The 24504-nt window shown below is 31.6% G+C and overlaps 1 protein-coding gene across 5 annotated transcripts in view; it reads left to right on the top strand.

Moving 5' to 3' along the window:
- The window catches only part of Col11a1 (collagen type XI alpha 1 chain), a 201995-nt gene that overhangs the window by 166998 nt on the left and 10493 nt on the right, over window positions 1–24504 (top strand). For all 5 annotated transcript variants that reach the window (XR_010049335.1, XM_063255044.1, XM_063255037.1 and 2 more), the window contains 8 exons: window positions 10384–10437; window positions 10536–10643; window positions 11112–11165; window positions 21382–21435; window positions 22311–22418; window positions 23017–23070; window positions 23178–23213; window positions 23303–23356. Coding sequence is in view for 4 of the 5 variants with exons in the window: in XM_063255044.1 (XP_063111114.1) it covers window positions 10384–10437; window positions 10536–10643; window positions 11112–11165; window positions 21382–21435; window positions 22311–22418; window positions 23017–23070; window positions 23178–23213; window positions 23303–23356 (522 nt within the window). In the remaining variant the exon portion in view is untranslated. The remainder of the gene's footprint in view (window positions 1–10383; window positions 10438–10535; window positions 10644–11111; window positions 11166–21381; window positions 21436–22310; window positions 22419–23016; window positions 23071–23177; window positions 23214–23302; window positions 23357–24504) is intronic.

The raw sequence follows: 24504 nt of genomic DNA, 5'->3' as shown, positions 1-24504 counted from the left end.
TTGATATTTTATATTTCAACTTTACTGAATTCATTTGTCAGAGTCTTCGCATGGGAACTTTAAGATTTTCTATGAAATTTTATCTGTAAAACGATTTAGTTGGCTTTCCTCCTTTCCTATTGAAAGCCTTTAATTTCTTTTCCCTGCCTAATTGTTCTGCCTAAAACATTCATTAACATATTGAATAAGAGCAGGAAAAATGGACACAAACTTCCTTGTTTTGTTTCAGACCTTAGAGGAAGTGTTTTCCACTTTACTCATTCAGTATGATTTTGGTGATGAGTTTGCCACACTTTGCATGCATTATGCAGGATATTTATTAGTATTACATTTATTGATTTGCATATGTGAAATCATTCTTTTGTCTTTGGGATTATGCATTGTTGGATTCCATTTGCTAATTTTCAGTAATTTTCTATATATGTTTATCTAGGCTAGTTTTCTTTTATTGTTCTTTCTCTGCTTTATTATTAAAGTAGTGCTAACCTCAAAGGACATTTGAAAAGATTCCCACCCCTTTAATTCTTAGGAATATATTTGACCTTAGTTCTTTAAGAGCTTGGTAAAATTCAACAATGAAAATATTTGGTCTTGGACTTTTTTTGTTGGTAGACTTTAGTATTAATTTCTTCTTATTACTCATCTGTTTCTGCTATTTATTTGTGTCCTCACAGATTACTGCCTTTTGAAAACTATTGTAATGTTTTCATAGTCTCTATTGCTTGCCTTTTTCAGTACTTGTATTAGATTATATTGTCTCCTCTACCTCTCATTTTCTCCAGACTATTAATGAATAAAACGTGATTTAAACATGAAAATATATTTCTTAGGCTGATTCCCTCTTTCAGTAATCTAAAGTTTCAGAATAATATGGGGCATTTCTTTTCTCTAACATTAGTTTTATTTTAGGAAAACATTTATGCTAAATATCTTCAAAGTGAGCATAGAATGTGTATGGGTTTTACTTTTGTCTTTCAGCAGTACTTCGAGTTGATATTTACGAGCTAATACTTCTTTTTATTAACAATGAATTTCGTTTACAATAAATGGTTCCTATAACACAATTTATTTTTTGTTAAATTAGTGCCTTTTTACCATTGATTTTCCTCTGATTTTATCTGTAAATCCCAAACCTAGTGTATCGGCCACTTTTTTATTGTTGGGACAAAGTATGTGATATATACAACTTATTTATTTATTTATTTATTTTTATTTTGAAGAGAATAAAATCAAATGAGAATAAACAAATGGGGTCAGTCAAAACAAAAGGATGGACATAGTACATGACTTAAAACTAAAATACAAGGTGATCAACAATGGTTACCATAATGTCTCTTGTTGTCTTCAATAGAATTGCCCATATCGTCAGGCATAATATAATTGAACATAACAGTACGGAGCAGAATCAATAGAAAGAAAACATAGGGGACATTATTGGACTTCAAAAGAAAATAATAGTCAAACCAGAATGGGTATCATAGTGAATCTTACTGTCTTCAAAGTAGTTGCCTATACCCTCAGACTTGATACTATCAAACAGAACAGATTCAAATAAAATCAGTCAAAACAAGACAATGAAAGCAATACAGGGCTTCAAATTAAGTTAGAGGAAATTAAAAATGGTTATCATAGTATATCTTGCTATCTTTGGAATAGCTGTCCATGCCATCAAATCTAGTACAAGTAGACAAACTGGAACAGAATATAACCAAACTAAACTGGTGATGAAAACAACATGGGTTCCAACTCATGATACAAGATTAATAATGTTCTCTGCCTTTCCTTTTTAGACAATTCCTCTCCTTTCATAGTATGTATTGTACATTTTGTATCCCACTAACTCCTTTAGTTTTTAGATTAGGGCATCACCCCGCTATTTACCTAAGTGACTCTGAACCTTCTTACCCCTGAGAATGATCTCAAGTTGTATCCATTTGCCTACCAAAGCCTCAAGGTTTTCTTCCTGATAGCTGAATAGTTCTCCATTTTATAAAAGTGTTACGTGTTTCCAGCCAATCAGCAGCTGATGGGCAAGCTACCCTCACTTTTTTCTTGTTCCCTGTCACATAGAACATTATTTTCTCATATTTAACTTTCAGTCCATAAAACCACTTTCAGGTTAATTGTATTTCTTACATAGAGCATCTTAATGGACCCTGTCTCCTGATCCACCTTGCCTGTGTTTCTTTTTATTAGTCTATTGAGACCATCCATGTTAGTAATTAAGGGACAAAAGTTTATGTTAGCGAACCATTTAAGAGGTTTCAGTCCATCGTTGGCTAATTCCAAGGAAGCTGCAGAAGGAAGCAGCTCAACTCTGAGCAGTCAGGGAGTCACTGAGAAAGAGAGAGCAAATTTGCCAAATAGACAGATGTATCCTCTGTAGACACCACAGTGATCCACCTCCACTCACTGGGCACAACCTAACAGCACAGTCAGCAACAGCCGCATTAATGAATTCATCCACCCATAAGTATAATGCGCCTAAAAGTCTAACCCCTTTCAAGAGCCCTAATTCTGAACACAGGAAACTTTTGAGGGACTTTGTATATCTAAACCATAACCACTGGCTTTAATAGAAATAAATTTAACCTATAAAACATGTTACAAATTTATCCTCATACAGTAATTACAAAGTATGATAAAAACTTCGAGAACTTTTGCTTCTTTACATTTTTACCATTACTGCTTTTAAAAATTTTCAGATTAATTCCTTTTCTTTCTCACAGCCTCAAATGATGGGATGCAGTATAATGTAGTCTACAAAACAGTAAAGTCAAATTACCCTCCCTTAGTGCAGTTCTATCACTTATTATCTTAGGCACATGATTTACTCACCTTCTTAAAGATCCAACCCCAGGGTTGGGATGAACATAAGATAACATAAAACTGTTAGTGCAATAGCAATTAGTTATGAAATAGTTCTAAAACACTAGTCAGCCTGTATATAGAAATATAGACTATAACCTTGTCCTCAGCATACATACTTTGTTATGTAGTAGAAATATCATGCATGTATTTAATACTTATTATTTATACCAAACTTGTGGATTTAGCTATTTGCTAATGAGGTATAATTTAAGAACATTAGTTATTCCATAACTTGTAACTCTTTTTTCTTTATAATGAAAGCAAATATATATTTGTCACAAATTAGAAATAATTAAGTATAATAAAATACAGTATATAACAATTATATAGAGAATAAAATATATTTAGAACTTTTATGTTATCTGTTTCTTGAAGAACAGTGAAGTATTATCATTTTTAATCCAAAATTTAAGAATTCATAGTATGAATAAACCACAAGCAATTTCAAATTTTCTTCTTATATGTAAATACCAGATGTAATTAGAGAATAGAAAAATCATGTTATTTATTTCCTGTAAATATAACTGAACAACATAACCCATTCTCTTGATTAAAAGCAGAAAGATATTCCTGGGAGAAACGATATTTTAAATGCATCAGCACAGGTAGAAAATAAGGAATAAAGGAAGAAAATAAGGAATAGTATTTGCAAAATGTAATTGTATCTGTATGCAGATAATAGGCCAATAATCTCATTGAAGAGAGATCCCTGAAACAACCCAGATATATATGTGTCAACTTTAAATGTGACAATTTGTACATGTCAGGTCAGTTACAAATGGACAGATAGTTGAATAAATTGTGTTGCAAAAACTGATAACACTGTATAGAAAAACAGAGTTTTTATCTTCATTGACAAAAACTCAACCCCAACTGAATTATGGACCATGAAAGAATGTATTTTTGCAAAAATTATACATTCAATTTACATTGAATTATAATCTTATTATAAAAATTTATAATAAATTTTAGAATATTACCTTCAGTCATAAATTCTGATAACATACCCATGACCGCAAAGACAATTACCAGCACATGAAACATTCTGTTTATTCAAAAAAATACAAAAATATATGAAAAATTTCAAATAGGAGCAACTATTTCTAGTAGGGACAAAACTTGCCAAGACTGATTTTCCAGAATATTTGAGTGTTACTTTCAAGTTATGGTGGAAGAAAACAATCAAATTGAAAAAAAATCAGCAAAACATGAGAAAATAATTTTACAGATATGGCCTTCAAATATGTAAATACATAAAACAATGTTTAATGAGGGAAATATGTCATAAAATTTAAATTGAGATGATTTTTTATCCATTAATTAACAAATAATCTGACAAAATGTTGGAAAAAGATGTTTTCAAAAAACTAGAGAGATTTATTTATGTGTACTTATTGTTAGCTAACTAGTAAAACTGCTAAGAAATAGTTTGTTACCTACTATAACTTAGGATGAACTCTTTCTACAGTGTTCTGTTTCCAAATACCTGTCGTACATTACATATTGTATGTGTTCACCACAAGACATATAAAACTGCGTATTTCATCTTTTTTCGTATTACCAGCCTCAGATGCATGGAATTATGTTTATAAATCAAAATATGGCATGACAATGAAAGGTATTCTACAGGTTTGAATCAACATTAGTGAATTTTAAAAACCTAATATTAAACAGAATCAGAGTTACTGCTTTAAAATGTTTCAACTTTTTTATTGTTACTTTACCATGGTACCCTGCGAATTCAATAGAAATAGTCTCTTAAATTGTGGTCTCGTTTCAACAAGAAATATGTTGATATCATGTTCTCTCATGCTATCAGTCAGTGGTAGTGAACAGCAGCTGCCAATCAACCGCAAGATTGTGCAGGCAAACACTCAGTAACTACAGTGAGGTGTGTTGCTAAACTATTGTGTTCAATGGGTTCAGTATAATAAATGAGTTTTCAACTTACAATATTTTTAACTTGTAATTAGCATATGGGTATGATTTCTGTGTAACCATATTATAAGTGTAGGAACATGCACATAGCTGTAATGCATATATATATATATATATATATATATATAATGTGTGTGTGTGTGTATATATTATAGCTATATTTCTACTTATGTAAGTAGTCTTGAACTAGAATATATCTATGTAGTCTTGAACTGTAAAGTATGTAGTACCTTATGCAAAAAACTTAAAAGCAAGTTTGCATTCAAATATAAGTGATAAAAACAGTAAAAGAGCTAAGAGAATAACAAAATTTAAGATGGCAGATGTTTCTGTGAAAGGAAGTAGATTGTAATAGTTGCAAGTAGCCTGTAAGAAGGCTCTAAGTTTCTGATACTGAACTGTGTTGTACAATAAACTTGAATATTGAGAGACTGAAATAATAAAATACTTGCGTCATTTTCTGAGTTATGTTTTACTTTAGTGTTATTAGAAAATAGAGTGCTCCCTTTTGATTTTCAATGAGTTGCTTTAAGGTGATCTTAGCAAAATTTTATGGATGTTCTATCATCTTATTTTAAATTAAAATTTATACTAATATGCCTAGCTATTTTTAGTCTGTTCTCTTCACTTTGTAAACAAAATCAGTAGACTGCCAATGAATTATTAATGACATGAGCACTGTGATACCTACGTATTACTTACAAAGCTATTCATATTCATTTTAATAAAGTTGAATAATCAACCTCAAGTCGGCACAATTGAATGTTAATATGCAGCTTTTCCTCTTTTACAACATGATATCATATCTAACTGAAAGCTCTTCTACAAAATATGTTAAATTATTTTCTGTATTAGTTTTATATAAACTGACATGCTTATCTGATTACCTATTTTATACAATTATCTATTTTCTTCACTAAAGTAAAATTTATTCTAATGGTATGAAAATTTATTCTAGTGTCAATAATCTTGTAATAAACTACAATTTGTTTTGCCTTACCACTGGAAATTAATGCTTCACTCTTAAATTGTAGTCAACTAACCTAGCAGAATTAGTTGAGTACTACCGTAAATTAAACTATTAACCAGTAACAGTTTTGCTATAATATTTAATTGCAGAAGTAGCAGTAATTAACAGTGTGTTTAAAATATTACCACATTTTCTGAGTGAATTTTACAAATAAATAAGAATACTGTACTTTCTAACACAGTATCAATCAATATATTAAAGTTGCAACATTCCGATTGTTATTGAACAAGTAGGAAATTTTAGTTACCATTTTTAGTACATGTACCTTATGTCATGCATATATAAAACTTAGAAATAAATGTGTATTATCTTAAGGCACTAGAAGGTTGTATAGTTTGTAAAAAGAGCCATAGAATTTTAATACATAAGCTGTTGTTATAGGTAGTTCCATACCTTCATTGGAAAAATTACACAGCTTAACAATTTAAACTTTTTAACCTGAAAATGCACATGTTAAATGGAATTTTAACAGTCCAGTTTATATTGCCAAAGGAAGTCTTACATTTTAAAAGCTGATAACTGATATTGATTAAAAAGCTCACTTTTTAACATATTGATGTATATGAATACATATGTCACATATAACATATATATGTATATATTATTCTTTAGGTATATATATTTCACATAGCCACTTATACTACATGGTACATATCTTCTAAATATGTACTATTATATGTGTTAGTACTTCAGGTTTCTAATTGAGTCACACATAAATATATCAGTATAAAATACATTGTAATGACAAAAGAGATTAGAAATCTATTTATAATTTCTTTTCAGTAAAAGCTGCTTCTGAAGGTCATCATACAAGCATGATCAGAATTTAAATTTGGTGAACACTGAAGATTGTGTATATTCTTTAGAGATACATAGTTCAAATAATAATAATTTTAAAAATATGTTGAATTAAATTGATTTAACTTTATTTTAAAATATTGTCTTATGGTAGTTACTTCCTCTTGATGTGATAAAATACTTGACACGTTAAAGGAAGAACATTTTAGTTTAGCTCAATTTGTAGAGGTTTAAGTCTATAGTTGACTGGCTCCGAGGCAGAGTGGCATGGCAGAATAGAGAGTCCATAAATTGAGAGGCCAAAGGCAGTGCAACTTCTTTCCTTTTTAGTCCATCCAGGCCGTAACCCTATTGGTTGATGCCACTAACAGCCTTGGCAGGTCTCTGTTCAGTAAATTCATCATTCATACCTATCGATGCTAAACCAATCAGTGGACTGATTCAGTATCTCACATCTATGACCCATTCTCATACACTCGTAATCCAATCACTCCCAAAAATCCTACCTATAAATTTAGGAGGCTTTGGGAGTATATTTAGGTGTAAACCATACCAAATACTCTAAATGTTAGTGCTTTTAAATGGTATGTATGAAAACTTCTTATTTTCATAGGAAAATGGTATTTTTTCATTTCATGTATGAGTAAATGTTTACTCAAATAATTTAGTTATAATTAAATTTGACATAGTGTCTTTTGCTGATATGTAAACAAATGTAGATTCTTTTTGATGAACTAACAAAAACTTATTGTCCATTTTTATGCTTTGATTTTAATTCACTGCCTTTCTGTAATTTCCTCTTTGCTTCTCAACTCTCAAGCCACCACATATACACTCAGTCGACTGTTCTGCTGCTGTATATACACACACACACACACACACATGTGCGCACATGCACAGTCACACACACACACACACACACACACACACAGACTTTTAGCTAATAGGCAGAAACAGCATGGTAGAAGGACTTGAACGAAGAAACACTGTGTACACACAGTGGTGTCAGGAAGCAGAGAGAGCTAGTGGAGAAGCTGGGTAGCGTGATCCATCCCTCTAATTAAACAGCCTCTGCTTTACAGCAAGTCAGATCTAGTGCGCTGGAATCCCCCGACAAGCTCTGCCTCTGAGGGAGTAAGGCTTTGTACCAGACATTCCAAATCCAAACCACAGCAGTCAATGTTTTCTGTACAGACCCAATATTCACATTTTCGCTGACTTTATTAGCTTTTATTCTCATCTTTGTAACTTAAATTTGGTGAACTCCTTATGGTTTCATTTTCATATTTTACTTGTGTTTTTTTACGAATAGCACAGTTCTGGAACATAAATGAAAGTTATATGTTTGTAGCGCAAGTGGAAGAATAAATAAATAATAGGATCACATCATTAAACATGGTTACCAAAAAGAATATTATTTTAGATATTGTGTAGGATGCATATTTCTTGGGGGTAGAAGAACGTATAATCAGTGAAGAACTAATGGAGCCTTTATGCAAATATATAAACAGCTATCAGGCAAATATTTTTCCATAAGCATTCTTTTACCCTGTTTTGCCCTGCCAAAGAATGATATCACATACAGGGTAATTTATAAATAACAGAAAATATCGGTTGATGCTCTGGAAGCAGGGAAGTCAAAGACAAATGGGACAATATCTGGCGAAGGTCTTGCTGAGTAACCCATGGCCAAAAGGCAAAGAGAATGAGAAGGCAGGCAGGAAGGAGAGGGCATGAGAGCCAGAGAGCCAGGGAGTGAGAAAGGACAGCCTTTTATAGTCTGTATTAATCCATTCCTAAGAGGGGCACCTTCATGAATTAAATACTTCCCATTAGAGTCCAGCTTCTAACATACCTGCATTGGATTTAAATATCTAACACATCCTTTTGGAGGGAGACTTCCACCTCCTAGAAGGCTTCATGCTTCTCTTTTAAAATACTTTTTATTTATTTTTTGAGGCAGAGTATTGCTATGTGGTTTAGGCTAGCTGACTTCTGAAATTTACTATGTAGTCCACGCTGGCCTCAGTTTCCTGATCCTATTGTTTCAGCCACCCAAGTACTGGGATTACAGGCATGTGCCACCACACTGGGCTTCTTATAAAATTTCTATACATGCACACACATACACATTTGCCATTCAGAGAGAATATTAAGATAAAATAAAATGATGTAATGAACCAAACTGAGTTATTTAATAAAGATTTACTGCATGGCAGATATTTGTTCACAGATGGAAGACATGTTTTGAGATAGAGGAAGCCTTTATTTTAATAACATTTTTGTGTCTATGTTGTAGCTTGGTTGTTTCAAACCCTCAGAAACTTCAAATTCTTTATTTTTGTCCTTTATCATTAAAAGGAATTTTTCCTGTATTTTTAAGCTAGCGGCTGACTGCTTTTCAAAAAGCAGATATAAATAAATCTTCTATAAAGTTTAAGTGTGTAGCACAGATATTTTTAAGTTAAGAAAGCATATATTCATGCCGCTATTTTAAGGAAAAATGATCATTAAAGAAGAATAATGTGTTGTTTCACTGAATTACATTATTCTCTTTCCAAAATAATGCCAATTAAATTTGATTTTTCTACTTTACATTGGTTAGTGTTTTAAATATCATATCAAAATACTTTATAGCTCAACATTTTGATGGTAGAAAAAAAACTTTATGGTACAGTAGAGATATTTTCTTCAATAGGTAATGCTGTTAAAAGATGTAGTCTGTAGTTTATGTGTGTGTACACACACACACTGTGATTTCATATATTGTTACCACTTTAAGACACTGCTCATAAAATTTGTACATCACTTATTTTTAGGCTGAAGCACAATGAATGACCAGTAATGAATGAGGTTATAGTGTTGATAATAATAGTTACTAATGATGTCTTCATGGACAAACTGAAATAAAATGAGTTTGTGGAATATTCTGTTTTTGATGAAGTGCTTAATATTCATTTGAAATATGAATTTTAAAGATGGTATAAATACTGGCATGTAGTCACCTAGATATTAAGCTAATTTCTGATATAATAGAAAATTATCTTCATGTTTAACATTGTGAGTACACTCTTCTACCTCCAAATCCAGTGATTTGAGGAATAGTCATTGAACAAATTGAGGTAAATACTTCAAAAACAAGATTACTTAAGTAATCTTTCAATACTTAACTATTTTATGGCGTTTTGTGTAAATTTTTAAAATTGTGCTGTAATACTGTGTTTTAAAAAGTGATACACTATAACTGTTACTTATTTTTGTAACTTACATAGTTTCGAAAATGAAATATTCTATTTGCTGAACATATTTTAAAAGTCATGTTTCTTTAGCTGGGATACAATGTTATAAAAATATATGAACATTATGTGTTCTTAGATTGAAAGATGCCATTCTTAAAACACATGTAAGGATTTACTTCCCAGTAATTTAGCATAGTAAATGAGTTTCACTTTGTAACTATTTTAATTCATCAACATTTTAGTTTTTTTTAATTTTTTCTGTTCATTTCCATTTATGTGGTATGGTTATCTGTAAATCTAATCAGTCACTACTTTATTTTTAATATTCCACATAGGTTGTCCATAAAATAGTTATAATTTTTTGCATTACATTTCAAAACAAATAGAAAGCTACAATTTATTGGAGTCTGTTACAAATTAAATTGGGGTTACAAATACATGAATCTTTATTTGCATGCATTATATATATTTAGTATTCCTATTTAAGATCCTCATTTATGTTTTTAGGGTCCCCCTGGAGCTGCAGGTTCAGAGGGAAGACAAGGCGAAAAAGGTGCTAAGGTAAAATATCTCTGCTAGATCAAATGCTTGAAAGTTTTCATGAATGCATCGCATAATATTTTAGTATACGTGTGTTCTCATATTTTGTTTTTTAACAGGGAGAAGCAGGCGCTGAAGGCCCTCCTGGAAAAACTGGGCCAGTGGGTCCTCAGGGTCCTGCTGGGAAGCCTGGTCCAGAAGGTCTTCGGGGCATCCCTGGACCTGTGGTAAGCATCAGTGCTAAAAGGTGTTGTTCGGACAACCACAGTTAATTTCTAAAATAATTGTGAATGAATATGTTGATGGTGGCATTTTTAAATAAAAATATATTTAATATATTTAATAGGAACTCAAAATAATATATTTAGCATTATATAATACAGTCGTATACACTTTTAAATATTTAAGTATGTCACTTATGTAATAAGTGCTTGGTAAAATTCAAGCTTATTAAGGCAGAATAATAAAGTAGTTCTTGACATATCGATTTGTATGCATTCACCTTATTCCCGTAGATGAATGTATGTGTGCATCTGCCTATAGAACCAAATTGCTTATAGTATTTGTAGATGTTCTTCATGTGGTTCAATAGCTTATGTTTGCTTTCTTTTTCTTTTTGTATTCTCAATGTATTTAAAACAATGCATATTATTTTGTTAATAAGATACAATCATTTTATTTTTTCCTTTCTGCAGGGAGAACAAGGTCTTCCTGGAGCAGCAGGCCAAGACGGACCACCTGGCCCTATAGTGAGTAGTGCCTTCTTTATTATTTTAAAAGAGAAAGTTCCTGAAACAAAATCGTTATGTGTGAGAATTCTTGATTTTTTTTTTTTTTTTTTTTTTGGTCTTTTTCGTTTTTATCAGTACCAGGGATTGAACTCACGACTGCCTGCTTGCAAGGCAGGCGCTTATGCCGCTGAGCTAAATCCCCAGCCCGGAATTCTTGACATTTTAACTGATAAATTAGTTTATATTTTGTATAATGCTGAAAGAAATATACAACCAAAGCCTAAATAAAGAAAAATAATCCTGACTGATAAATATATAGAAAATACACCATTTGATTATAATTTTCTTTCTTATTTCCTTCAGATAAAAAACATAGTTCCAATCCTAATAAAATTCTATTGATGGCCCAGCAGTCATTTTCCTAGTGTAGACACGGCCTCAAAATGCATGAAATTAAACTTTAATTCCTGGCAGATTTTTTATAAAAAGCAATGTTGGCACAGCCATTGAGTGATTACTTGACTAAATAAATTGTTCTCTTCATGAGACACAGAGGTGAAAAATCAGACACTAAACACTACAGGGAAAGAAAGATATGATTATTCTAACATTAAGCTTGATCACTTGCACAAACTTTACTTGAAGACAGCATGCATGAGAAATGCAATAAAGCTAGTTGACCAGCATGCGACTCATAGGTGTCCTTTACCGTAGACTCTAAATTAAGACTCTAAATTGCTAAAATTAAGGCAGAGGGTGGTAAAGAAGGATTTGCTCTTTAAAATAAATCCTTAGTAATCTGTCTTAAATAATTTGTACTAAACAAATTATTAGAATTTCACCAGTGGTTTACTTACAAGCATATGTATTCTATATAATAGTAGAGATATTTGAACTTCATTATCCAAAATAATTATGAGTAAAGGAATAATCAAAGCAGCAAGTAATCAGGGCTTTATGCTGCATCCCTGTAATGGCAGCAATGAGAAACACAGAGGCAGAAGTTTGCAGCCACCCTGGACCACATAGCGAATCCGAGGCAGTCCTACTGGACTATACATAGTGAGATTGTTTCAAAACAAAAGGCAAACAAAGCATATAGCAATGTGGAAATGTTTAAATGATCAAGTTCCTATATATAGTAATTCAAATGTTACTCAAATATTTCTTATCTTGATTAGTTTATCTCAAATATCTATATATGAATATATCCATAAATATATATATATATATATAAATATATGGATATATAAATATATTGATATATGCATATATCTACATATATACTATTTATATATAAATATATGAATATATCTACACATCTGTATATCTATATCAATATCTATTTATGTGTCTATGGAAAGCCATCAAAACTGGGATTTACAATCCTAGTCAGTGAGAAGTACAGTGGTACCTCAGTTCATGAACTCAGTTCTCTGTCAGCAACTCTGTTTGCAAACTGAACTGGACAAGAACCAAATCAGATTTCCTCATAAGATCAACACTGAGTCCTCCAACACTGAGCTCAATTGGATTTTCACATCACTGGTTTGTGAGCAGAAATTTTAGCCTTTGTTTTTAATGGAGATGCTGTATTTCGCTCTCATACCCCTAATAACTATTTCATACATATTAAAAATGTTATTTTTAATGTTTCTGTGAAGAAGTTAAAGTTTATTATTTAGTAACTGGAGAAATGTTTTAAAATCCTAATTGATTTTAAGCAAGAATTTATCAACTCTGCATGTAATTTATTCAGCATAGAAATAGGTCCCTAACCAAAGCAGGATTAAGTTTTCTTAGGCGCCAGTATTTAGGGAATATTCTTCTTAGATAAGGTAAACTGTTAACTAGCTGAGATTCAGAGCCTTGAAGAAAATTTTTTGCTTTAATGTTTTCCTAAAGTTTGCCAGAGATGTTGTCTTGTTATTTCAGATTTTCCAGTAAATATTCTGATGTTTCTTCAGATGAAATAAAATGTGCCATTCTGGAGAGTCTATTTGCTAATACTAAAAAGCATCAGGCATACTACTTGGGGAAATTTGTATTTCTGACTTATATATGTATAAATTTATAGTATAAGATAGCTCAACAATTCAAATCTTTTTAGATAAAAGGGAAGGTTAATTATTATAAGTGAACAGCTTGGAACTGTTCCATCTTGTGGCTTTTGGTTTTGCTTAGAGACCTCAAAATGGAAGTATGTTGTGGTTTTTCACATCATCAATTAGTCTTGACTGTGATATCTAAGTTCTATGAAAATGTTACCTAGTCCTCATGAGATGAGGGTGTTCAGAGAAATTTATGGAAATTTAATTTTTTCAGCTCAGCTAAAATTTTAATAGTTAATTTTTAAATCTCAGTGCAGAGTAGCTTTTGTTTATTGGTTAAGATCATCTAAGGTCAAACATCTTAATTTTAAAAAATTGTTTCTACCATTTACTTGTGTGCTAATGATAAGAAAGTTACACACATTCTTTTTTATATCATTTCTTCATTTCTAAAACAATATTCAGAACATCTGTCTCTTGAGGTAGAATATTAAATAAGTTAAATTCATATTTATCATCTGGCTCATAGAATTTTTATGTTTATTAAATAAGCTATTTATAATGCATTTACACCATGGGTGCATATTAGTACCATCAAATAAGGAATTATTGAATGAATGAAATAATTAAAATTGTTTTGAAAAGTACCTAAAGAGTAAATTAACTAAATATTACTGAAGAGTGACTAAATTTGACCTCAGTTTCTATAGATGCATCTTCTATGCTCTGGTGTGCAAGTTGCTGACTATTAAATCAAATGGAAGAGATCTACAAGTTCAGTAACACAGGGTTAGAGCACAGAGTGAGAAGTGCAGTGGTACCTCAGTTCATGAACTCAGTTCTGTACCAGAAACTCTGCAAACTGAACTGGACAAGAACCAAATCCAATTTCCTCGTAAGATCAACATTGAGTATCCAACCATTGAGCTTGATTGGATTCTCACATCACTGGTTTGTGACCAGAATCATGGAGAGATTTGAGTTTGTGAACAGAGGTACTGTTTACCCTATAAGAACTAAGCAAATCTCTGTGTACTCAGAGTAAGACAAAATAGCGTCTCACTTAAGGACCTTCCCTGATTAGAAATAATGTAATGTTAACAAAGAAAGTAGTGTCTTAGATTAGTGATAAGACATGGAAAATAAAACTAACAGAGATTTGAAGAGTTTCAAAAATATGCATTAAACTTATAAATTAATCCGCATGTAATTTATATAGATGACAATTTCTCCATAAGGTATAGTTTTTCTCATTGTAATTATAAATATATTCATATTCACTTTCAAGTCTACACATTCTTCTCTAACTGACTACAGGTTTCTTTTCCCCTTTTGCAAGCTGCCTGTATCTTACTGAAGTACTGTTCCCCTAGACAAAGCTGTCAGTTATTCTCCTTTACTCCAGCTTTTATATGCAACTTAGCTGTTCGGTAAATAAGTTTATATGCTTTCATCTTTACAGACTGGCAGCTGCCTAATCAGATAACTGAACTCTACTTAACAGTGTCCATTATCCATATGAATTTAACAGTTTCATAGGAGTTTTCTGGAAATGAAATTATTAGGATTTCCCAGGAAATATGGAACACAGCTATAATCCCAAGACTTTGGGAAGCTGAGGCAGGTGATCACAGATTCCAGTCCCGGGTGGGCAATTAATGAATTGGCAAGATTGTCTCAAAATAAAAAAAAAAGAAACAAAAAGTTGTTGTGTTTTTTGTTTTTGTTTTTGTTTTTTCTTTTGTTAGTTTTTTGTTCTGTTAGGTGTTTGTTGTTTGAGACAAGATCTCACTGTGTGGCTCAGGCTGACTGTGAACTTCTGGCACTCCCCGTCCATCAGCTTCCTGAGTGCTGGGACTATAGGGATCCACCAACATGGCCAGCAGAAATAGGAGCTCTTAACAGAGCTGGGGATGGAGCTTAGTGTGAAGGCTTTGGGTTCAAATCAAGTACAGAAGTATAATAAAAAAGCCATTTAAAATTTTTAAATGATTAAAAGAAAAGAGTAATGGAGAATAAATTCTGCTGTCTGCTACAAAGTAAAAAAAAAAAAAACGTGATATATAATTTTAAAAAGCTAATATTGGTTTGATATTTTGAAAACACAATAAACACATCAGTTTTAAGCATTTGTTTTCTTTCTATATTCATTTTTAAAACCTATTCATTTTTATTTAGCTAAAAACCCTACTCAGTCTTTATCTTTAGACAAGTTTAATATTGTCATGTATTCCTTTTTTACAAAATAATAGAATATCTGATAGCATTATTTTCGAAACATAAAATTCTAAGTATAAGATAAAATGAATTATTGAATTAGTTTGATATTTTGTCTTTAATACTACCTTTAAACTCTGTAAACAGCTTTGCAACGCACAGCACTCCCTAATGACTAAACATGTCTCAGTAATAAAGCATTTGTTTTATGCCAAATTGTTTTATGTCAAACAATAGTTCACAACTTTACCAGCTCAGTAACATATGGAATCTTCAGTTTCTTTAAATTTCAGTGCCCTGGAGTTTTGAGATGTAGATTAAGGCAAAAATTCCATAAAGCATAATACTGAGGGGGAAAACGTTTGATTGTGTATTCCAGATACTTGAGAATGTATGGTCCCTGTTTTCTTTTCCTTTATATTACTTATGAATTATACATTTCCCTGGAGGTTTCAATTTACAGTACCTTAAAGATGAAATAGAAAACATGTTTACTTGGAATAACATTTTTATATGCAGAGTTGATGTTTTTGATACGTTCCTGGTTCAGAGGGATATTTATAACTGCTCTCAATATCATAACACTACCAATGTCTATTTCCAGCTGATGAAAACACAAAAACTAATTTTCTTTGGAAAGTACACCCCTGCATATAAGTCTATAATTTCATGAGAGTTTATTAAGTTAGAAGAATTACTATTTTTTTACTTTTAATTCATTCATGAATAATATTTTGTTTGTTTGTTTGAACTGGGGTTGAACTTAGAACCTCATGCTTGCCAACCACTGAACTATATCCCTGGCCCTCATGATAAATATTTATAGCAGAAAATTGAAATACACGTAAAACCCAGATGATGTCTGTTAGATTCATTATAAAGCCTGGGCAATTAGAATTATAATTTTTTTCATTTCAGCTTATGCTATTAGATAAGAAAGTTTTAATACATACTCACCTATACATATCTAAAACTAATGATAATAATTAACATTCATGTATGCTTCCCTGTTTAGTCAGTCTTTTGCAAGCCCAATTTTTCTTTCATGATCACAGTATTAAGACAGTTATTTTTAGATTATTTTATGAATATATTGCAAAGACTAAGAAATCAGACTCAATAATTTGTTGACTATAAAAGTGAATGAAATGCAGATCTCCAGCGTCCAACAAGGTATTTGTATCAATTCTTGCATGTCAAGCAAAACTTTTGTAAAATATATCATATACTTGAAAGTTTGATTGTAAAACAAGAATGCAGAAAGAATAAGTAGTATCATATTTAATCGTATTTTACATTGATTTTTATGTCAAGTTTACCAATATTAAATAGCTTCTGTTGTTGTTGTTTTTATAAATTATAGTTTAGAAATATTATTTAATACCACCTTCTTCTAACACTGTTTCTGGTACATATTTGTACTATACCCTTAAACATGCTATTAGGGAATTGTGTAAAATATTTTTAAAGATGTTCTTCATCGACATTTTCCTTTTTATTAATTGCTTATTCACCAAGTATTTCTGAAACTATCAAAGGAAGAAAAATATCAAAGAAAGAAAGAAGTAGATACAGCCAAGGATGATAATGCTCATCTGGAATATCAGGACTGAGGAATCTAAGACGGGAAGAATTCCATGATTTGAGGCCAGCCTGTGCTCATAGAGAGGTCAAGGCTAACCTAAATTATATAGGTAAACTGTGTCTCAAAACAAGCATACATATAAAAAAGTAGATACCAAATATATTAATTATAAAATTAGTAAGCTAGTAAACTAGGCCATTTTGATTTTAATGTATATCACATTCTTCATGCTTCTCTAATTTGTGTGTTGCCTAAATATGAGGCCTGGTAACACAAAGTGTCTCACATCTTAATAAGCATCAAGCCTAGATCACTGAACAATTTCTGATTGAGTTGGTCTGGACAATGCCTAAGCACTGACTTTGTACAAATGCACAGAAGATGCTGCTGCTTGGAAACCCACAGTTTATGCCTCCCCACCACAGGGCGTCCTAAATTAGATGGAAGAGCAATGTTGAAATGCACCCTTCAGAGGTGTTTCCGTTGCATATGTAATTCTTTTATTGTCCCTTTTTTGTTGGTTTGTGATTTAACTGAAAAAGCACGATTGCTTATTTTTATACAAAAAAGTAACTTTACATAAGAGTACATTTTGTCATTAACAGTTTTTCCTTATAAAAATTTTATTAGGCACACATAAAGTTTCAATACGAGGAAGTGTGATTTAAAAAAACTGAAGTGAATGTTCAAAATTTTAAAAAATGTTATCACAGTAAAAATGACACATTGGCATTAATCCTTAGCAAAATAGTTCCTCTTGCTGCAAATATGCTTATCTCACTATTCTTGTCACTTTCTGAAGCATTCTGAAAGTACTCTTTCTTGAGTGTTTTTAGTTGCACAGTCAGGGCTGCTGTTACGTCCTCAGTCAATTCAAGCTATTATTTATACTCATTTTGATGCTGAGGAAAAAGCCAGATGTAGCAAGTACCAGACGTGAAAAATAAGCGAGGTAAAGACAAACCACAATGTTTTCAAAGAGTCTGCCTTTCTGTTAGATGTCACTCTGTAGAAATAGTCACTGTATTTTTAGTCACATTTCCTAAACAGGAAACAGGACTTCCAGAACTGCTTCAGAAAAGGAAAGAAAAGATGAAATATGTGTGTTTGGAGCAAAGGAAAGTGTTTTCTGGGGAATCAGTGGCATTGTGTGTTTCACTATTATAATTTTTAAAATTTAAACATTTACTTATATTTTGATCACCTATGTACTTTCTCTGGGGGAAAAATCCTTATGAATACAAAGATACAGGTAAAGTGCTCACTTTTATATCCATGGAGAATTTGAAATTCATTTATGAATTAAAGCAAATACATATATGTTAAGTGGCACAAAATACTGTTACAAAAATAATTTTTATTAATACTGTTCCTCTGATATACAGCATTTCAGTTGAGGAAAGATGGTTCAGAAACTAAGGAATGGGAAGTGCTGTGTCTTAGTTACTTTTCTTGTTGCTGAGACAAAGTACCAGACATTCAAAATTAAATGGGGAAAGGTTTATTTACCTCACAGTTTGTAGAGGTTTCACTGCATAATTGGCTGACTCCAAGGCAGGGTGGTATTGCAGAAGAAAATCCTTTAGTGGAGGGCAAGAAGGCAACAAACCAACAAGAGACGACCACAGATCTTCCTGCCCCTTGTGTCTTATCCAGACTACTTGAGGCAGGTAACATTCACTTCCTTAACCCAAGTGCCCTTGATCCGAGCATTGCACCGTGAATCAATCCAAACATCTTGTACACTAGATCCAGCTACCTCCAAAAAACTCCTGCCTATAACCACATGAGGCTTTGGGGGGACATCTAGATATAAGCCATAACAGACTATCTACCCGTTCTTCCTACAGCCCCATGAAATAGGAATTGTTGTTGCCAATTTGCAAATGAAAGAACAGAAGCTGCCCTTTCCATTAGCAGAATTTCAAGAAGACTGGGTTTTAACCTGCTGACTCTTTGCTTGACCCCATACTGTTTGCACTGCATCACACTATTTGAAACAAATCTATACCGCCTAATATTTTAAATTTACAAAGTTTGTAGGCTGACATATTATGTGATCCTTCATGCTGAAGAATCACATTTGCTATAGTATGGGCAAAATAGTTACTCATTGTTGCCTGGTAGAAGATATAATAATGATGACACCTGACGTAAACTGATAAATTTACTCTCTATGTATCATGATCAAAATCTCTGTTAAAAACCTAAAAACTAATTTAGTTCAATCAGTATAATTGAAACCCACAGAGAAGACACAGAATAGTATGATGTGTTGCTTGATGCTTTACTTGTTTGTATGCAGTAATGACTAATATAAATTATCTTGGCATTTGTTGTATGAGTCATACATATAAATCATCTTTTAGTGTCAGTTATACTCCTATTGACAACATGTACTGCTTAAATAGATTTTCTTATGTAATTTTGGAACATAAAGGTTATTTTGTTTTTTTTCAATTTACACTACATCAATTTATACATTTTTTAAAAGCTTGTTTTAGGTGATTATATGTCTGTTAGGAGGATAGCCTAAATTAGTTCCTAGAGTCATATCATAATTTTCAAAAAACATAATAACATGCATGGATAAATATGGCATTGTATTATAAAAGTTAAACTGCTACAATATGATTATATATTTAAGAAGTATAGTTTTATTAAGTTATAAGTCATTTAGATTTAGAATGCATTTTAGAAATTAATATTACTACTATTGGAGATTAATTATGTAAAAGCTAATACACCCAACTGTTATGAAAATTTCAAAAATTAAAGAATTTATGTGTGAATATATACTGAGCAGCAAGGAGTGAATAACAGTTTACTAATGAGGAAAAAAGCCTACCTTCTGATACATTTTGTTATAAAAGAGAAAGTAGGTATTTTTCAAGGAAACATTGGTTCATTAGAACTGAAGTAAAATCCTTGCTGTTTCCAGTGGCAAGCTTTGTGATTTCATAAAATTAATGTTTCCAGATTTCTGTTTCTTTATTAATACAATGAATGACATCACATATAATATCTTAAAATTCTTTCAGAATCCATAGCAATTCCCATGCTTCTGTGACCATAGACTCCTAATCACTCCCCATAATCTTCCAAGGGGTAAATCCCCTTGTATTTCTGCTATTCTTGATTTTTCAACTGTTCAATTCACAGTAACTTATTGAGTAATAAATATCATAAATACTGTACGTTCTGAAGTGTTTATTTTTTGGCAATTACACTCTATTGTAATTTACTAAGGCCATTTTTGACTCATATAGGGTTTTCAATTCAGTATTCAAAAAGGTTTGACTTTTATCTTTCAAGTCATTTAATGAATGTTTGCCAGAGTGCTATCTTCTGTGTAGAAGCCTGTCCTAAAAACTTTCAGCATCTGTGTGATCCATTTTTTGGAGACTCATCTTCTTTGGTCATTCGTTCAATTGCTTTAAGGTTCTTCTGGACTATGTTCTGTATTCTTGTCATAGGATCGTCGTCTCTGCTCATTCTTATCACTCTAAGAAGCCCAGTGCTGTATAGTAAAGTTGTCTTGGACTTGAGCCACAGATCTGGGTTTGAATTTTAGCTTTGGTATTTGCAAGGTGAAACACTCATTTTCTCACAGTTTAAAGGACACAAATAACCCTTTCATCAAGACTGTTGTGAATACTAAAAATGTATTGCTTTAGAAATTTTTATATGAAAATTATTATTGGAATTTTTAACTGTTCTTAGTATAAATCTCCATGAGTCATTATGAAAAGATTCTTATTTTCAATAGGACAAGGTAAGAATTGACAGTATAATGTAGAAAACTGACAGTAGCCTAGAACTGCACAACCCATTTCAAACTGGTACATACAGAAGTTGTATTCTTGTTCTGTACAATAATAGACAACAATTATAAGGTATATAAATATATTTGTTATTTAAATACAAACAAAGTGTTAAAATCCTATGTACTGTTTTCTGTGGTTGTAGTTTTCAAAGAACTGACTGGTATAAATTTGAGAGCTTTTATAAATTTTACTGAAAATATTATAGCCTTTCAAATGGACCTTAGCATAAAAATACTTAATTGAATATTTAATTTAATCTGTGATTAAAATTAACAAGCAAAAACATAACTGCTTCAATTAAAATCTCTGTAAACCTTGTCCTATTTCTAAGCTCATGTACTTAATGAAAAATATCAAAAGTTTAGTAAAATGATCGCAAATTAATATGTGGTATTATAAGGTCTTGAAAAATAAATTAGCTCTAATGATTATTAATTAGTTTTGGAGCTTTCTGTTTCTACAATCATCTTAGCTCTATGAGTAATGTGACTAATTCTTGCCTACTGTATGTGTTTCTTTTTGTTTGTTTGTTTTTTGTTGTTGTTGTTATTCAGGGACCTCCTGGCTTACCTGGTCTCAAAGGTGATCCTGGCTCCAAGGGTGAAAAGGTGAGAAGAGTGCATTATTATTATTCTGATATACTAATAGAAGCAGTGATTTCTTTTACAAATTCAAATCATTCAAAAGGAAATTTGAAATATCTTGTCATTCTAACCATGGAAGATAAACTACCAATTTTCAGCTTCCCAGGCACATCTAGAGATGAGAAAGTATGCAAAATAATTGTGAAAAATGTACTAAACTTCAATATTATATCTTCTCAAAGTTTCCTTTTTAGGAACCATATGGAAAGAGCATATGGTTATACTAAACTAAATATTCAGAAAATAAACAGATGGAATAACAAAGTGGCCAACTTTGTTTTTAAACATGAAGATAAGTGTAAACTATAAATATCTTTCAAGTAGTAATTAACATCCTAGGATTTATACTATGTTACATCAAATAGAAAAAAAACAAGCCTCTTTAAGAATGGCATTAATATTGCTTGGGTTATTTTTAAATCATCAAATGTCTTTTAAAGATTGCAAGTCCCTGAAGAATAGAAAACATTTCATATTAAATGAAAGACTTACTGAATTAATCAGTTTTCAACTGTTTGTCACCAGTATTACATGCATATGGTAATAGGTCCTTTAAATTGAAGAATCCTCAAATGAAACATTGAAGATAGTATTTTTAGAAAGCATTTTGTTTCATAACATTCTCATCCCTTAATAAAGACCAGACCTAATGTAAGTGGTAAATGATCCAGTTAAATTAGAACAGAATCTGAATTCAGCATTCCATCTAGAGTAACTTTAATATACTTTATATTATTTATTTTTATGTTCCATGAATTTGATGTACAAATACTTTATGACTAGAATTGAATGATTGCTATAATTTATGTGTTAATAATGCTTTTCTGTTTTTCCCAAAGGGACATCCTGGCTTAATAGGCCTGATTGGTCCTCCAGGAGAGCAAGGGGAAAAAGGTGACAGAGGGCTTCCTGGAACGCAAGGATCTCCAGGAGCAAAGGGAGATGGGGTGAGTAAAAGTCTAGAGGATTTTTCCTGCTTATTTTCTGTAACACACACATGCACACACACACACACACACACACACACGCACATACACACTTTCACTTAAATACAATAAAAAAATCTAATTAGGAGCATTTGGGGCTGGAGATTTAGTTCAGTGGTTTAAGTGCCTGCCTGGCAAGCGCGAGGTTGTGAGTTTGATCTCCGGTACCAAACAAAGAAAAAAGAAAAAAAAAAAGAGCTTTATTCTATTATGTTTTCAAAAAGATTTTCATTTCACTTTAGAATACATCAAAAAATATATGATGTAAGTTTAAAAAGCATAAAATTACATTTCTGAAGTATTGAATCCTTATCATCTGCAAATGTTAAAGACTGCAGTATATAAAGATACACATGTGTACAACCTTTGTGTTATAGACTTACTCTGAAAGCTTGTACAAAGGGAAATAGTCAATTACTTTACAATTTTTTTTGGATTATCAATGGAAATATTATATCCTATGCCTAAGTATTTTCAAATTCTCTAATTTTTAGTGTCTATTTTTATGCAAGTGGAATAGTGGAGGAAAACTGATTAAATTGGATGATTTTCCCTCTAGGGAACTCCAGGTCCTGCTGGCCCCATAGGTCCACCTGGTGCTCCTGGCTTACCAGTAAGTATAAGAGCAAAGAACTTCATAAGGTAATACTAAGTCATAAGTATATCAAAGAGACAAGGATGATTCAGATTTTGATATGCTTTTGCCTTTGCATTTTCTAGGGACCTCAAGGCCCAAAGGGTAATAAAGGCTCTTCTGTAAGTACTTTTCCCTTGGACATTGCAACTGGTCAGTGAAGCCTATTGCACTGCTTCTCTTAATGTCCTGTTTCTGTTTTTTCTAACAGGGACCTGCTGGTCAAAAGGGTGACAGTGGTCCTCCTGGGCCTCCTGGGCCTCCAGTACGTACATATAAACACGCATAATGTTCTTATAAATTGTATCTGAAAAATGGCATTAATTTCTCTGAATTCTTAAGATGAATGAAAATCACATTTCTGTCCAAAAGTGTGATTTTATAGAAAATATAACCCTGTCAATTAAGTCTATGTCCCAAGACTTGTCTTTGAATTTATTTCACTCTTTCAGTGTAAAGATATTTTACTTACATATTATAATAATGTTAGTTTTTTTGAAAGAATCATTTAATTTTGTTCTGTTTTAATGAGACTAATTATATGCCACAAACATAAATTCATACCTGACTCCAGGACCAAAAAAAAAAAGTTCAGATGCCATAGCTATCATCAGGTTAATACAAAGCTTCATACACTATTAAGTGATGAAATTAAAATAAAAGTCTAGGTGAAAGAATATTTAGTGACCTTTCTTGAGCTAAAATGTTTGTGGAAATATCTGTCCAAATCTCTTTCTTTCGTTTATGAGTTAAATTTTCCATTTCTTCACATTGTCTTTTCTTCATGTGTACCTGTGCTTTTATTTTTTTTTCTCAAATTTTCTTTTTTTAAATATCACTTATACTAGATTCTATCCTATGCTACTGGCCTCATCTTATGTATTATATCTTCAGTGATCTCCGCATATAAAACATTCTAAAGTACTGTCATTTAGGAAATAAACATTTGATTTTTTGTGAGATAAAGTTTAACTCACAATAATATAGACTTTTTGTTGTGATTCTACTCTTAAATGTATGTACATTTAAATCTGTATTTAATCAAAATATTAAAGTATTAATGTTTATAATATATAAATTGAAGCATGCTAATATGTATATATTTTTAAATTTTAAGATTTCACATTATGAATTATTATGAAATTCAACAATTTTTAATAGTTTAAGATCTTTAAAATGCTGTTCTAATCTCCAAAGACTTTAAAATATAGTTGTGGATTTATACCAGGAACCAAATGAGTTGTGCAACTGCTTCAATATTTCTACTAGATTTTTCCTGGAAGGAATATGTTTTATAGTTATACTTTTATATTTTTTAGTTTTTAAAAGTCAAACCAAGGCCAGCATGGTAGTGCATGCCTGTAGTCCCAGCACTCGGGAAGCTGAGGACAGGAGGATTATTGTCAGTTTGAG

Source organism: Cavia porcellus, unplaced genomic scaffold (assembly GCF_034190915.1).
Source record: "Cavia porcellus strain 051 isolate PalLab524CR breed Dunkin Hartley unplaced genomic scaffold, mCavPor4.1 scaffold_1, whole genome shotgun sequence".
NCBI classification, from domain to species: Eukaryota; Metazoa; Chordata; class Mammalia; order Rodentia; family Caviidae; genus Cavia; species Cavia porcellus.
This window is presented reverse-complemented; position numbering and strand designations above follow the sequence as displayed.